Consider the following 17,424-nt stretch of genomic DNA (forward strand, 5'->3'; position numbering starts at 1 on the left):
AACAGTGAAGGACTTGTGGGTGATGGTACAGTGTTCAGTTCTTGGGGAAATAAGGAGGGGTTCAGTAGAACTGCCACCTTGAACTTCCGGAGGGCACACTTCGACCTGTTTAGGAGACTGGTTGACCTGGGCTCTTTGGGAGGCAGTCCTGAAAAGCAAAGGAGTCCAAGAAGGCTGGACATTCTTTAAGAGGGAAATCTTTAAGGTGCAAGAACAAGCCATCCCAGTGTGCCATAAGACAAGATAGCAGAGAAGACAACTGGCCTGACTGAACAGAGAGCTTTGGCTGGAACTCAGGAAGAAAAGGAAAGTCTGTGGCCTGTGGAAAAAGGGTCAAGCCACTCAGGAAGACTACAAAGATCTCATAAGGCTGTGTAGGGACAAAATTAGAAGGGCCAAAGCCTAACTAGAACTTAATCTGGCACTGCTATAAACAACAATAAAAAATATTCCTATAAATACACAAACAGCAAAGGAAGGACCAAGGAGAATCTCCATCCTTTATTGAACGCAGGGGGAAACACAGTGACAAAGGTGCTGTGGAAAAGGCTGAGGTACTGAATGCCTTCTTTGACTCAGTCTTTACTAGTCAGATCAGTTTTTCTGAGTGCCCAGTCCCCTGGGCTGGATGACAGGAAAGGAAGCAGAATGAAACCCCCCATAATTCAAGAGGAAATGGTCAGTAAGCTACTACACCACTTAGATACACAAGAGCCTATGGGGTGAGATGGGATCCCCCCAAGGGTACTGAGGGAGCTGGTGGAAGTGCTCACCAAGCAACTTTCCATCAGTTAGCACCAGTCCTGGCTAACTGAAGAGGTCCCAGGTGATTGGAGGATGGCAATCACGACACCCATCTACAAGAAAGGCCAAAATGAGGATCTGGGAAACTACAGGCCTGTCAGTCTGACCTTGGTACCAGGGCAGGTTATGGAGCAGATCACCCCGAGTGCCATTGCATGGCACATACAGGACACCCAGGTGATCAGGCCCAGTCAGCGTGGGTTTATGAGAGGCAGGTCGTGTTGGACTAAACTGATCTCCTTCTGTGACAAGGTGATGCACTAAGTGGATGAGGGAAAGGCTGTGGACATTAGTAGACTTTAGTAAAGCTTTTGACACCATTTCCCTGGCTAACTGAAGAGGTCCCAGGTGATTGGAGGATGGCAATCACGACACCCATCTACAAGAAAGGCCAAAATGAGGATCTGGGAAACTACAGGCCTGTCAGTCTGACCTTGGTACCAGGGCAGGTTATGGAGCAGATCACCCCGAGTGCCATTGCATGGCACATACAGGACACCCAGGTGATCAGGCCCAGTCAGCGTGGGTTTATGAGAGGCAGGTCGTGTTGGACTAAACTGATCTCCTTCTGTGACAAGGTGATGCACTAAGTGGATGAGGGAAAGGCTGTGGACATTAGTAGACTTTAGTAAAGCTTTTGACACCATTTCCTACAGCATTCTCCTCCAGAAACTGGCTGGGCACGGGTTTAGGAAAGGCAGGTCCTTCTTGACTAACCTGATCTCCTTCTAGGACAAGATGATCTGCTTAGTGGATGAGGGAAGGGCTGTGGACACTGTCTACCCAGACTTTAGTAAAGCTTTGGACACTATTTCCCACAGCATTCTCCTGCAGAAACTGGCTGCTCATGGCTTGGATGCATGGACTCTTCACTGGATAAAAAAATGGCTGGACGGCCAGGCCCGGAGAGTGGTGGTGAATAAAATCCAGCTGGTGGCTGGTCACATGGATGTTCCCCAGGGCTCAGTGCTGGGGTCTGTTTTCTTTAACATCTTGATCAATGATCTGGATGGGGGATCAAGTGCACCCTCGGTAAGTTTGCAGATGAATCCAAGGTAGGTGTTGATCTGCTTGAGGATAGATAGGGAGACTCTACAGGGGGATCTGGACAGGCTCTGCCCCATCCTCCCCCTTTTCTGCTGGGTTTTAGTGGTTTATTTTTTTGAAGTTCAGCAAGGCCAAGTGCTGGGTCCTGCACTTGGGACACAACCCCCTGCAACACTACAGGCTTGAGGAAGAGTGGCTGGAAAACGGCCCAGTGGAAAAGGACCTGGGGGTACTTTTCATCAGCCAATGAATATGAACCTGGGCAGTGTACAAGTGTTGGCCCAGAAGGTCAACAGCATCCTGGCTTGTATCAACAACAGTGAGGCCAGCAGGAGGAGGGAAGTGATTGTCCCCCTGTGCTGGGCACTGGTGAGGCCACACCTCAAATACTGTGTCCAGTTTTGGGCCCCTCACTCCAAGAAGGACATTGAGGTGTTGCAGCATGTACAGAGAAGGGCAACAAAGCTGGTGAGGGTCTAGAGCACAAGTCCTATAAGGAGCGGTTGAGGGAATTGGTGTTGTTTAGCCTAGAGAAAAGGAGGCTGAGGGGAGACCTTATTGTCCTCTACAGCTACCTGAAAAGTGGTTGTAGTCTGGTGGGGGTCGGTCTCTCCTCCCACTTAACAAGTGATAGGAAAAAAGAGCCTGAAGTTGCACCAGGGGAGGTTTAGGTTGGATATTAGGAAAATTTCTTCACCTGAAGGGTTGCAAATCACTGGAATAGGCTGTCCAGGGAAGTGGTAGAGTCCCCATCCCTGGAGGTATTTAAAAGACACACAGATGTGGTGCTGAGGGACATGATTTAGTGGTGACTTGGCAGTGCTGGGTTACAGGTTGGACTTGATGATCTTAAAGGTCTTTTCCAACCAAAATCATTCTGTGATTCTACGATTCTAAGCTGTGAGAGGCTTGGTTACTAACATGGTCAGCCAGCCTCTTTTTCTCTCTCCCTGTAAAACACAACAGCAAGGTAATCTGAGACTTGAAAAGCAGTTGAGGGTGGGAGGAGACGAGATGTTCAACCCCATATTAGCACCTGATCTGAATCTGACACCAACAGTAATATTTGTGTCTATATAGATAACTTGAAAACTCTAGAAACAGCAACGATATGCAAGTAGGATTATTGACACTTCTCTTGTTCAGAGTTGAAGGAAATCAAACAAAAGCGTACTGCAAAGTCCAAAACCCCCACGTATTACATAGTACTAAATGTAATAATTTTGTAGATCAGATATTCTTACATACAGTACTCAAGTCTATTATGACTTCTTAAAGATTCTTAATTTATCCAGAAGACGAGAAAGTCTTTTAAGTAATTAATTTTAAGTAATTAATTCTTAATCTCCATTACTAAGTGAAAACCATTCTTTAATTTACAGATAGCCAAAGCAACACGTAAAAAAATGGAAACCAGGAAATTAGGTAGGCTAATGCTGCCATGTTTTAGAGAAAATAATCAAAGAAAAATGTCAGTGAGACAAAAGGGACTGAAAATAGGACAGTGTCAGCAACTCTTGAAAGGAACTACATTTAAAGACCAATTCATATGAATCTTTCAACTTCATTCTCCACGATTCAAAATTGACACTTAAAAAAAGAAAATACTAAATTTTCACTAATCCTACCTGATACACATTTGGCAGCTGGAAGAAAGGATGAAGTAGCCCAAAATACAACAGATTATATTATCTGTAAGCTAAACTTCCAGTGAAATTTGAAATGGAAAATCTAGCCTTTCATTTTGCTGCAATAAAGACCACAGTGACGAGAGCAAGGAGCTGTGTAAAGAACTTTTTTTTTTAATTGTCAGCACTAGAAAAAAGTAAGAGTTGAGGCAAGCATGACTATGAACTCCTGGTCACGTGACTTCATAAAGGCATTTAACAAGTGAACAAAGAAGTTAATATCCTCAACCATGCCAAACAGAGTAGAGGTGGATAAAGAAATGCTAGACTCCATAAATGAAAGCTGTTAGTTCAGGATACAAAGACATGGACAAACACAGTATTTTATACGGACACTTTAACAATGACATCAAACACTGGAAGCATTAAGAACTTGTACAGATGGTTTAGGTTTGTCATGTCATCTGAATTTAAAAATTCAGCATCTAAGTTGTAGGTGTAACTAAGAGAAATTAAATTTGTACACCATCTTATCCCTTTTTGGAGACAAAGTTAGGGAAGATTAGCAAAAATACATAGGAGCTGAGCCCAAATTAGGAGACAATGCTCAAACACTGAATTCTAGCAGAGGTGATCTAGATCATTGCAAGCCTGATGATTCACAACATGTCACATGCTCGGGAACCTGATACAGTAGTACAGCACATCTCTGCAGTGTCACTCTTAAAATGTGTGTAAACTTCTATTAACTACATAATTTATTACTTTACAAGTACATACAAGGGTAGAAACTCGAAGTAAGAACCTGCAGGTTATTTCTCGTCTCAGATTTGATTTGTGATAGTAAAATCTCAGATGGTGATTACTTAAGAATCTGATTTACTGAAGGGTAGGATTCCTCCCCAACACACAATACTAAAAAATCATGTCTGAAATGCCTCAACCTTGACAGAGTTGAGCAATGCAATAGCAAGATTGATCTGAAGTTGACACACCACAAAGGAGCACATGATTAAAGCAATACCTGAAGTATCTTTCCCCAATAAATCAAAAACACTGACAAAAATTGAATACGACTGCAAAGATCCAATTTAAAAAAACAAAAAGATTTTCCATAAGAAGTGAAAGAAAAAGAAGCTGTTAAGCTACACACACAGCCACAGAAGTGCTGGCCACAAGAGTCTCCTAAAAAAGTCTCTGGTCCAGCTTCCCCTTTGAAATTAGATTATTGCCCACAACACGTAATGTAAGCCACAGCTCTTCCCCAGCCAAGTCTTGGACATCTCCCAAAAAAGAGATTCTGCAGTTTCTCCAGTAAACTTGCTTCAACCTCCTACATACCACTTTTCCCCCTAATGTCCCACCTTAACTCCTGAGCCATAATTTGCTACTGTTTCCTCTTAACACCTGGCACTATGGACAAGCTTGGCTCTGTCATCCTTGTAAGCACCCTTCCAATACCTGCAGGCTGCTATTTGAGCGCTCCTAAGCCTCCCAACAACTGAACAACACCAGATTCTCTTGCCATCTCCTCATCAGTTACACTGGTTAGCATTGGTTACATGCTACCTATTTCTCTACAACCCTCCTGAAGCAGAGGAGCCCAAAACTGCGTACAGGTATGGCCTTGCTAGTCCCATGTAGAGGGGACATTAAGTTCCCTCAATCCGCTGGCCACGCTACTCCCCATTTTGCTCAGCATTGCTGGGGTTACAAGTACCCAGCTGTATCACCATCACGAATTACATTTACTTTGACCTTTCAGCTATTTGAATGACACGGCAGGCAAACAGGTGGAGGAAAGGGGCTTGCAGGGAATTTGAAGGCTGCTGTGTACGGAAAGAACAGGTATGTTAAGTAAAAATTTGTGACATCCTCTGGCAGCATAATTTTAGCAGGAAAATGGGTTCTGCTGAGTACACACATGAAAGTTGCATCTGCCTTCAGCAAGTAGACAGTAGGATCTTGAGTTACTATTAATAACCACTTACATCATAAGTCAGTGAGTCTGCCTCATTGGCTACTGTAAGGCCTGCTAGCTCTCCGAGACCCAGCTCATTTTCAAGGGCTTCATCTGCTCCCATAATGAAAGATTTCCCTGAAGAAGGAGGGAATGTTAAAGCTTCCACTGCAAGAAAACAAAAACAAAACAAAAAAAATCCTGAAACATGGGTTTTATACGACCTTCATTATCAAAAGCGTATTTACCACTTCTGAAATATTAAATATCTCTCAGGTAGCTGGGGGCAAAAAATATATATAAAGATGCATAAAAAATAGCCATTCTGAAGTTAATCACTGTACTTACCAATAAACATTATCCTCTGAACATAATACTTACACCTGAGGTCTACATGACTGAAGACAGCAAGCGTAATTAGCCTCTGCCATTCACCCACATATAATGCAAAGGTAACACAGAAAAGATCAGGCCCTTCCCCTCCCCAGCTCTGCTATAAAAGATGCAAATAGGCTCTGGAAAAGTAGCAAAAATGTAGACAAGAATAGCTGGTGACAACTGCTGGACTCTTCCTTCCTAACCCCACACCTACGCACATCCAAAACAACCATCTGCAATGAAGCTGTTCACATGCACTCCAATCTAGGAATACAACTGGAAGCCGACATTTCACTACCTGTAAAATCAGTTTAGCTACCAAACAGGTTAGTCAGCACTGAATTCCAGGTTTTTACTAGCAGTATCGAAACTCACTCAGTTCACAGCTGCAATAGCATGACTATAGCAGGCCCAGTCACTGCAACATGAACACATTCATTGGCAGATTCACTAGAAATGGGAGAATCAAAGGCTGAGAGGAGTACAGTTCACACACTTACATTACATAAGGCTTTGCATCAAGTGGTACAACTCGAGAGAAGCCACACATTTATTAACTTCCTTGTAAAATAGCTCTCCAAGTCTATACATCACAAAAGATGTGATAGATTAATAGATGAAAATGTGTTGTCTCCTGGACACAAGAAACTTCACTCAACTTCATACACCTTTTGTCTCAAATTACAAGTGTTTTTCAATAAATTACAATTTTTTCCCCTTTCAGCTCAATTTTAAATACAAGCCTTGGCAAATACTGTTGCCAAGGGAGAGAGAAAAGCAAATGCCATCTCATTCTCAGCATCTTATTTAGCTTAACAGCACCAACACCAAGTTAAAACTAAGAAAGCTATGGTTTACAATGAAAAGCCTGAACTGTTAAGGCTGCTTCCCTCTTGTCCCAGAGTCATCAGGCTCAGATGCTACTCAATTCCCTTCAAGTCCACTCAGCATAAAGTAAGCTGATCTTTCTGTGGTCCTTCCATCCACACTCATACCTCTACTGACTGTCCTGTTTGCTTTCTATGACTTTTTACAACCAAATAAAAGCCTTTCAAGCTCTGCCATTTGATTAGGTCTCTTAGTTATTACCTGTCAATTGCAAACATCTCTCACCTTCTTTACCCTGAAATCTAAAGTACCATTCCCTTTTTCTCTCTTTTGAACTTAAGATGTAATATTCCACTCAACAGGCAATAAATGCAGGACATCAAATTTGAAAAGCTACTAGAATAAGAACACTGTACACCAAAAATATCATAGTCTCCCAGATGTATAAAGGAATACACAGCTAATAGTTTGTAATACTGAACTCGGACTGATAACTTGGACTGTTTTTGTGAGAGTCCATCTCAGTCTTTGAATTCAAAATCATATTCCTGTAAGGACAGGAAAACAGAGCTCTGCTTATACGGCTGCAGTATATGCGAGAACAGTTGGAAAGGAAACATTCAACAAAAAATTCCTCCACTTCTCAAAGTGTTGCTAAGTTACACCCTTCTTTCATAAAGAACATCACTGAGCGTGTAGAAAATAGAACTACTGAGATCTTCGGTAACTATGCCACACGCCAGGGCTTTTTACGCATCTTAATTATAACTTGGCCGACCTACTTTTTCACACTTGCTGGAACACTGCAAAGTGAAACCCGTGTTTTGCTCATTTTTCAAAAGACATATTTACCACTGAAATAAAAAGCACCTGATATGATCTTCTAAAATGAACGTAGCCTCTTACATTTATTTTACTGTATTGCATATTATAGCAACGCAAACGTTAAATACATGATTTAGCAACTTTCAGACATTGATGAAGGTAACCACATGCCTCACTGCAAAGATACACGGCCTTCCAAACCTGGACTAGCCGTTATAAGGTTTTTCTTTTAATTTTTTTGGAACACATTATGGAAAGTAATACACTGTCAACTGTAAGTTGTTCTGTACAATTCACTATACAATCATCACATGCATTTAAAAGCTATTCACTTGTGTTTACCTGCAGAACCTCTACCTTTGCACTTAAGAAAGAACACATACGTATATGTGTGTATGTGTATATATATGCACACACACACCCCTACATTTAAAATTACTTTCATGGGGAGAAAAAGATGTTCTCGTGTCCTGAGTGTTTATATTCCACATTTGACTGCCATGACTGAGCACCAACAAAAGCAAGTGACGTAACATCCTCTCATTTCAAAGCCACCAAGTACCAAAATGGGATTTTTTCCATCACATTAAAAGGTAATCAGCCAAGACTTTACCCAGGTGAGTGTCTTGACCTTACTAATAGTGACTGGATGGGAGGCATGGGAATGTCATTTATCACACTTAGACAGAACTCATAATGCTGAATCAGTATTTGTAAAGTGCTTGGAAAGTCTTAGAGGATAAGCATTAAGCATAACTATAAATATCTCCCTTTACAAAGGTGCATGCACATTTTTAACACTTGCCTTCATCCGTCCTGCTTATCTCATGTTCGATGAGCCTTGAGCTACTGGGCCTAGAAGAAGGGGCAACAGATGGCTGTAATGAAGGGAGGTCATCAACATCTCTCAAGTTTGCAAGCATATCTTGCAGCTTTGACCTGTTGGGTCCTAACCAGAAAAAAAAAAATTCAAACATTAAATGGCTTATGCATAGCTCATGACAGCACTATTTATATCAGATATGCGACAGCAGCACATGCAACAATGGATCCTACCTTGCACTGTAAGGTTACCACAGAAAAACTAATGAGCACCTATTTTCAGCACTAACTAATCATCCAGCATGAAATGAATTTCTTGAAACTAAAGCGATAGAAGCAACTGAGAACTGTGAACGCAAAATATTCCCCACATTTATAAACTCATACTGCTACTTGCATGGGATGCTGAAGAATGCCTCCAACCGAGCCACACTGATTATCAGAATATTTTCTTTTCCAAAACAATAGCTGGCATTGGTGAATATTTTAAAATGTGTGCATCAGGTACTCTGTGCAGCATATTCTTACGATAACATTATTATTTTAAATTTAAATTCATTGTAAATTTATTTGTGCAGTAGCATAGTACTGTGAACAACATAATCCAAAAAGTTATATTAAAATACAAATGTAACTGGATTCACTGGCCTACTTCCTGAAGCTACGTATGGTGAAGACCCATGCCCTTCTTGACACTTACCTGTGCTTTGCTCCATCATTTTCCCACATCCCTGTTTTGACTGTTTTATATAGGATTGAGGCTGAAACATATCTTCGGTAGTTTTTCCTGTTGTAAGTTTAATTAAGAATGGGAAAATGTCTTACCCATAGTCCATTATGTTTTTCCTAGACCAGTAAATAATAAAGCTATTTTTAAGCAGCTCTAACATAGAAGTGTACTCTACTATATGTATTCTCTCATAAAATCATTCTATGATGCTAGGATTCTATTCTCTTATTAACTCACAGGAATGTTTACTACAGCCTTGCAAAATCGTTAAATCTGCCAATGCAGTTGCAAACTCTACTTTGTCCACCCTAAACATAATGACTGATAAACTAAATTGTATTTAACTTGTCTGTCACAAAAATATAACTTGATTCAGGATAACGGTAAGTAGATTTTGCAAGATTGTTTTACTGTAATATCTGATCTATAAAAACAGTATTTTACGTAGCAGCAGTTCAGTGTCTAAGCACCATTTATGACAAGATTAAAGTCATAGAAACAAGCTTCGTACAATTTAATGTCAAGATATTTAGTCACTTCATTTTTCCCGGACTTCCTTCCTCGCATCCTTCTTCACTATGTGCAACATCATGGACAGCTGAAAACAAGCTGTGATTTTTCCTGATTTCTCTGCACCCATGCCCTTCCAACGATGGTTTGTCCATGGAAAGATGCTTAATTTCTGTATTGCAGTAAACCATTCGGTTTCCCAAGATCAAACCAATCCAACCAATCCAAAAGGTACTGTACTAAGCAGTAGTTACCTTCATGAAGGAGCACTGGGTGTCCAAGTGCTGCCTTACATCAGGATTTTTTCTCATAAATATATAAAACATGTTCCAATAAACCTATGTCTAAATTAACAATTAAATATTAAGTTATACTGTAAAAAATAAAAAGCACTCAACAGCTGTTCAAGACTGTAATTTCAACAGTTTGATTAAATAATTTCTGCTACATCAGCCCTACAACTATTTACCCTGAACTATGTAGCACATCTGTGTATTTTAAAAATAGCAGGCAAATTACAAAAATCAATTTCACTGAAGTTATATATCAGTATGCCCTCTCTGTCTGATCTATAAAGAAAGTTAGAATCGGCTTTGTGAAACATGAACATTTTAGTTGGCCAGCTCAGCTTTTTGCTGATTTGCAATTAATCTCCAGTAACTTAAATTATTCCAAAGATGACAAAAGTATCACTTCAGAAATTTAAAGTATGATATTTACTTTTTTCAATAAAAAAGAATAAAAAGTTTTGTGTATTTTATAGCATAATTTCAGCAACGCAACCAACTGCTGAGCAGCAGCTCATCGTGCTATCAATACAAAAAGTAACAGAACAAGTCAGCCTCAATAATGCGAGGATCTGACACCTATTACATCGTTATGCATGTCTCTTTGGAAGTGAGAATTTCCTTGGTATTCATAAGCATCTTCCCACAAAGGGAGAAACATCCTTCAAATTTCTCACTGGGCTACATGCAATATTATTAATTTACATCTTTTACATCATTAATTCTCAATACGGCTAGAGGTTTGAAATATAGCTGTGGATACAGCGTTTCACTTTACACACTGCATCTGAGTTCAAAAAGTTCTAAGGCTTTCTTATCAAAAAACACTGATTTTACAAAACAGATTTGCATTTCAAGAAATGTAATAAAAAACATAATACAGGGCTAGAAACTGTATTTCAGATACTGATCACAGTTTTTTGTTTGGATAACAATTCCCAACATTTTTGAAGGCTAGTCCACAGGTATGAAAGTCAATAATTAAATTCTGCGATTTACAAATAATCTGATGGTCAGAGCTGCTTCCTATTTCGAGCCCTGCATAACAAATTATGATGACAGCATGACTTTCATGTTGTGAATGTTAAGTATAAACAGGGGTAGAAATTAACCTTTTCTCCCTCTGTCATCTAATAGGATACTTAAGACAATTTCTGCTTGTTTTTTTTTTATTTACATACCAGACTTTAACTCTTCCTGCAAAACAGGCACGTTCCCAGCTAAGAGAGGGTTCTGAAGTTTTCTGTTTTTAAAGTGTGAACTATTAAACCAATGCCTTTTACAATTTAAGTTTCTGAATAACAAAAGTATAATCCATGCTCAAAGCAAGAATTTTTAATTAATCCAACACCTCGTTGGAAGAAGTTACATCTAATCCAACTCTTACTATCAGGTAACTTGATCGACTGTCATTAATTTCAACCCCTGAGAACTGGTGAACAGGAAAGCAGTCAGGAGCAGCAAAGTAAAAGAGTAAGTAGTTTTGGGAAAACATTGAAAGAGAGATAGAATCAAGGGTGTGAAAGATGTGAGATTTATGATTTTAAGGTGCAATGTTTTCCACTTACTCTTCACCCCCTTTTTCCCCTTGCGCTCCTTTTTGTATTGTTCCTTGAGTTTGGTTATTACTCCCTGGTCGACATTCCAAGCTTCGGGCATGAGACACTGGTCTTCCTTTTCTAAACAAAGTGAAACAAATGAAACATCCTTTTTCAATAATGTCACCAAGTGATCTCCACTAAAGGAGGTAACAGCTGCTGTCAATGGCATTAGTCTTTTATTTTAAACAAACAGAAATAGCACTAAGCTTGTGAAAGCTGTTAAACTGCTACTCACATCCCACTTTGCCTAGAATTTTCTTAACAAAAAAAATCGAGATGAAGTTTCACATCCCTAATTTCTGTAACCAAGCACAGAGCTGTTCATAAATGTAAGCCAACATTTACTTTATAATACATCAGGAGACATTTTTCAGCTTTTTCTTTCCTCCAGGGAAAGAATTATTATTTCTAGAAGCAGCAGCTCTGTTACTGGTCACCGTAACTCTGCAACTCAGATGCTGCATCACTACATTTCAAATTCTCATTTCATTGTCTCTGTCTGCTGTCTTTTACACAAAGCAGCAGCACATTTGTATCATTTTGGGACACAGTATATAAAAGGTTTGAATAAAATCTTAAAGTACTAAAACCATAAAGTTTCACAAAAAGGAGAATACCTGAGTCATTAGTCTTTGAAAAAATATACAAAACATTTCAACATGCCTAATGAAAAAAAATCCCCATTTTTTTCTTTTTTTTTTTTTTTTAAACATCTCTCTCAAATTGCTTCCCCTGTGACGCGATACACAGAAGTTGTATTCTTCCAATAGTAAAACAGTTGGGAGATTTTGAACAAAACGTGTTACGTGAATTCAAACCTCCAAGTAATTTTTTCCATATATGGAAAGACTGTACTGAGACAGCTTAAGAAAATAATTTGCAAGGAGGGAGGTAATACAGCTTTTCTTCAAATATATTTCTTTTCACGACCATTACAGCTACAACATTTTTTGAAAAGCATTATCTTTTTGCTTTGTTTTGCTCATTGAAATCTCAACTTAAAAATTGATTCCTTCCGGACTAAGTTTGCCTGTACCTCAATAAACTATTCTAGACCTTTTAAAATGTCAACAATAAAACACTTATCCTCAGACTAACATACCGGACGGGTATTAAATGCCTATGGAGGAAGCACAACACTATTAATCACAATCTGAAGAGGTAAGATACAAAACCACACAGGGGTTATTATGAGGACTGACTTGTTAGAAATTAGTTACGCTCGAAAAGACGTAGGAATCCTCTACCAACATCGAACTGAAGAGGAATCAGCAGCACGCCCTTGCAGCGAAGGTGACGAACCACATCCTGCATTAACAACATTGCTGCATTAACAACAATGTAGCAGTAGGGTGAGGGGAATGATTATTCCCCTCTGTTCGGTCATTGTGAGACCACTCCTTGAATACTGCATCCAGTATATTTCTTATACTGGGAAACCTCGTTAAGTATAATGCTAAGTACCTAGTCATGACATAGTATAGCAAGTCCAGATGAGCCACTAAGATGGTTAAGGCAGCTGGAGTAGATGAGCTACGACGAGATGCTGAGACTACTGTGAGTGTTCAGCGATGGCAAAAGAGGCACCTTAGTGCTGCTTACAACCGCCTAATGGGCAGGTGTAGAGAAGACAGACTCTGCTCGGACTTGCATCACGAAGGACAAAATACTTTTTACCATTAGAACTGTCAAATACCAGAACACTGCCCCTGGGAGTTTATGGGAACTCCTTTGTTGGAAGATATTCAAAACTTGACCAGAAGGTGGCCAGAGTAACCTGCTGAAAACGGACCTCAGCAGCAGTTTGTACGGGATGATCTCTCACTCCTCCTTACCCTCCAGTCATGATCCTATACTCAAGAGTGACAGATTAATCCAAGACCCAAAGAGTTGAGGCATTAGTCTTTTTGCAGCAGCTATAAAAATAGAGATATTAATAAGCTGAAAAGAGTCTCTAAAAAAGATGGTCTGTGGGCTAAGTCATATCCTTTTAATACACATGCCAAATTAAGTAACACTAATGATCAAATATTGTGTGAAGAACTCAAAAAAAAGGTATGAGAAAATCAGGCTTGAGAGCAACAAGTATGTATTTTTTCTGGGACCAGGTTATGAGTTTTAATCGTGCTTTTCCACCCTGGTTAGACAAGATACTTTGCTCTCCTCCAACAAGAAGTTTAAATGGATTTATATTAGATTGTATTGTTGCCAGGAAAATACTTAATACGTTAATTTTCTACAGACTGTCCCAGGATGCTTCCTGCACGTCCCACAGGTTCTACTGAACTTCACAAGAGAATCCTGAACTACTACTATTACTATGCAAGTGCTTTATAGTTTAAAAATTACCTGAACACTTCTGAAGACCTTTCAAGGCAAACGGGTTCAACAGATTACTGGAACTGATCAGCAATGCTTGAGATCCAAAATTGAAGCAAGTGCTTCCTCTGTTTGTTTCTATCCTCACTACACAACATCACTTTTCTATGCTACTTTTAACAGTTTCACTTAAATCAAATTAACACAAGTCATTCATAATGGCAGTTCCTTAATGAAGCTTATTCTCATAAAAGACACAGGTTGTGAAACAAGTAATTGAAAAACATGAATGTCTATAACTCAAAAAAACCCCTTATGATTTCTAAAAATGAAACTACTACTTTTCATTACAACCTATTTTTAATGTTAGTCTTTTGCTCATTTGTACTCAGCTGTCATCAATGAAAATAAAAATAAACCAGAAGTGTGAATTTGAGAATAAAAAAGCTCCTGGTGGAGCACTTAATAGGGGCTCATACTAACTTTTCAGTGACGCAAACATAAATCGATAAAATTTTAATATTAAAGAGGAACATCACAACAACCTAGTAAAAATATTTTACATAAAAAAGAGTAATATTCCTAAATTTGTTTGGTGAACAGAATACTAACTGCTGTATCTAACAATACTGAGACACATCCTCTTAAGGATAGAGACTACTCCACACTGAACAATAATTTGGAATCCAGCCAGGAGCTGGACATGGCTTCATGGAAACGCAGCATCTCAGAGCTGTTAGCTCACAGGAGAGTCACAGCTACCAGTGGTTATTTGTCTGTCAAGGTCTCAGCTCCGTTACAAAGCTCAGTTATTTCCCATTCATCTTCCAAAGCTCTCTCTGTATCTACTTATACTTAATACTTTGCAGAGGAGCTTAAGGAGGAAACAACTTCCCACCAAGATATTTAACCTGTTCTCTTCCTTCTTCCCTTCCCTGGGTTTATGCAGCATAATTGCATTGAGGTAAAGTGGATGCTGGCATCCTGGGTTGCAGGACATGAACCTCAAAGGACAGAGAACAGCTTGTGCAATGTCTCTTTATGACTAGGGAGCTTAAAGATACAGTCTGCTGATAAATTACAAATTTGAGAAACTGAGTAGTTTATATTGCCCAAATAGCTGACACACAACAAGAATACAACTAATTCAGTCTTTATGATTCACATGGCTTTCTGAATCAAAGTGGGAGAAATCAAAGACAATAAAATAACCTTCATGTCATAACTGTAAAACACAGCTTTATCGGAGCCCTTCATTAACATGGGTCACTGGAAAAAACAGTGAAATTCCACTTGTATTTTACAAGTTTTACCTGCCTTATTATTAAAGAAAGGGAAAATACAATGTCTAGATCCATGAACCTTATAGAATTGTTACATCAAAGCAGAATATAGAAAAATGAGAATACTATGCCAAGAGGACTTCAGTCTGCCAATTACTTACTGCAGGAATACTCAAAAGGTGCTCTGATCATGACAGAGATCTTAATCACTCAGTATATTCTCAGCATAATTTTTTTTTCCTGATGGAAGCCGTTAAATTTCCTTACCCCAATCTGTTCCATCTCCTGAACTTCTCGATTCCCCATCACCTTCATCTGAGGTAACCAAAAAGTCAAACTCTTTCAAAGCCTCTTCTGTATCTCTGTCTTCATTGCAGTCAGATAGCACTCTTTTCCTTACAATCTGAAAAGTCGGGAAGGAGAGAAAAAAGCTGCATTAAGTTACACGCACATCTTTATACAAAGCCGTACTGTCTTGTGCTCTATGCAGAATACTAACAGGAAGCTGAAGAAGCAGAAAAGAATACATTAATAAGCAAATCTGGAATAAGCATACAGACCTTAAAAATTTCTAAGTCAAAACGAAATTTGTCTGTAGATCTTTCTTCTTGTGACCACCAATAATCAATTATTAGATAATGAATCTACACTGGCATAGTCCACCACTATTTTCTCTTCATACCAGAAAAGTATAAACTTTCTCTTAACACAGATTTTTTTATAAACACATAAAACCCACAAACAAAAAACCCGGAGTGCTGTAGAAAGGTCTTCAGCAAAACCGAAGTCACTCTGCTTCTCTGAAAACAGCCTTTTTAAACTCTCACCCTTGAAATTACTCTCTACGTGGAGCAAAAGACAAGTCTAGAAAACAAAGCCAACCACAACTGACAAGAGCTAACTTGCTTAGATTTGGAAAAACCATTCTATCCTGAATACTTCCTCAGACATTACTGTTATTAAAACATGGTACTTCCATGTTTAGACTGCATTTCCCATTCAAATTCAAAAGTAAAATTCATTTAAACAATTTACCAAAATTTGCTAAAAGAAAAAGCCACATGTTTTAATGAAGGACTTCATTGTATTTATTGCTTTCAGCAATAAATTTACTTTTCCCTCAATAATCAAAATGGACTAGATGCTTTACAGTTATTCGATGAGGTGAACTGATGCCATAATACATTAAATCCATAGTATAAATCTTACTTCTACAGAAAAAGAAAAATTAATTCATCACAATATTCTTCTTAGAACCTTCCTAAGTATCAGTGTGAGAAGACTTCAGTCCACAGGCCAACACACCAGAGTTCATGGTGTGTTTTCTCTAAATACAATGAACCAATTTCAAAGCCACGTCACTCTCTTAGAGGAACTCCCCTTAATTCCTTTAAGGTATTTCGATGGTGTTTCCCTGTTGATTCCTATTTACCTCAGAGACCTTCAGCTCACCTCTGTAAGACTTCAAGCATGCTGCCGTGTCCCCAGCATGTCTCAGAGCAAAAGGCTGAGGACCCTTGCTAGCATCCCACCCTTCTAACCACGGTGTGTCATCCCACAGCTTGTCACAGGCAAGCCGGGTATTATCACCCTCCCTGCTGAAGTCTAATTTAAAGCCCTGTCAACGAGCCCCTCAAGCTCCTGAGCAAACATTTTCTTCTCCCTTTGAGAAAAGTGAATCCCATCTGACGCAAGCAAGCCTGGTGCCATCTAGGCCATCTCATTACTGAAAAACCCCAAACTGTGGCAGCAACAGCAGCCACAGAGCCATGTATTAATAGACCGGGCTGATCACATCCATCCTAACTCCTACCTGCTTCAATTGTTAAGAAACACAATTCACTAACTAAATACTAATTTTGAAAAGAAGAGGATAAAATTGAGTACTGATTGTATGTATCTATTTTATGTAATCATATGATCAAATCGTATAAGCAAAGCATAGATCACAAGGGAGTTTCAGGTATTTGGCTGAATAAATAAACAAAGAAGCTTATTAACCACATTTAGAGGTTTTCCAGTTATCCTTTTTCTTCTTTCCACAAGCTATTGAAACAGAAATGTGGTATGTCAGTTCTACACCCTATGAGGATAAATTTCTATAAGTCATTTTAAATATCAATATATTTATGTAAATATTCAAGAAACCATGCATTTTTGACATGCAACATTACAAAATAATACCTTCAAACTAAGCTGAATTTTTTTTAAAAGGACATCTGCTACCTCAAAAATTGTATCCAATATATATAAAAAATACTAGGCAGTACAGAAAGAGTATTTTAAAAATTTTAATCTGTCACTGCAAACTGAAAGCAATAAAAACGGCAAAGCTTAACTCCTATGCACAAACTCAGAAACACACGTAATTCCTCTTATGCACACATGCTTGGAAAGACCAT

General features: G+C 39.0%; 1 protein-coding gene across 1 annotated transcript in view; it reads right to left on the minus strand.

Moving 5' to 3' along the window:
• The window catches only part of STRN (striatin, calmodulin binding protein), a 54,642-nt gene that overhangs the window by 11,840 nt on the left and 25,378 nt on the right, over nucleotides 1–17,424 (minus strand). The window contains exons 6-9 of the mRNA XM_010140578.1: nucleotides 15,290–15,425; nucleotides 11,388–11,498; nucleotides 8,276–8,419; nucleotides 5,471–5,607 (exon numbers count right to left, since the gene is read on the minus strand). Coding sequence (XP_010138880.1) covers nucleotides 5,471–5,607; nucleotides 8,276–8,419; nucleotides 11,388–11,498; nucleotides 15,290–15,425 — 528 coding nt within the window. The remainder of the gene's footprint in view (nucleotides 1–5,470; nucleotides 5,608–8,275; nucleotides 8,420–11,387; nucleotides 11,499–15,289; nucleotides 15,426–17,424) is intronic.

The sequence above is a fragment of the Buceros rhinoceros genome, unplaced genomic scaffold (genome assembly GCF_000710305.1).
Source record: "Buceros rhinoceros silvestris isolate BGI_N320 unplaced genomic scaffold, ASM71030v1 scaffold6507, whole genome shotgun sequence".
Lineage (NCBI taxonomy): Eukaryota > Metazoa > Chordata > Aves > Bucerotiformes > Bucerotidae > Buceros > Buceros rhinoceros.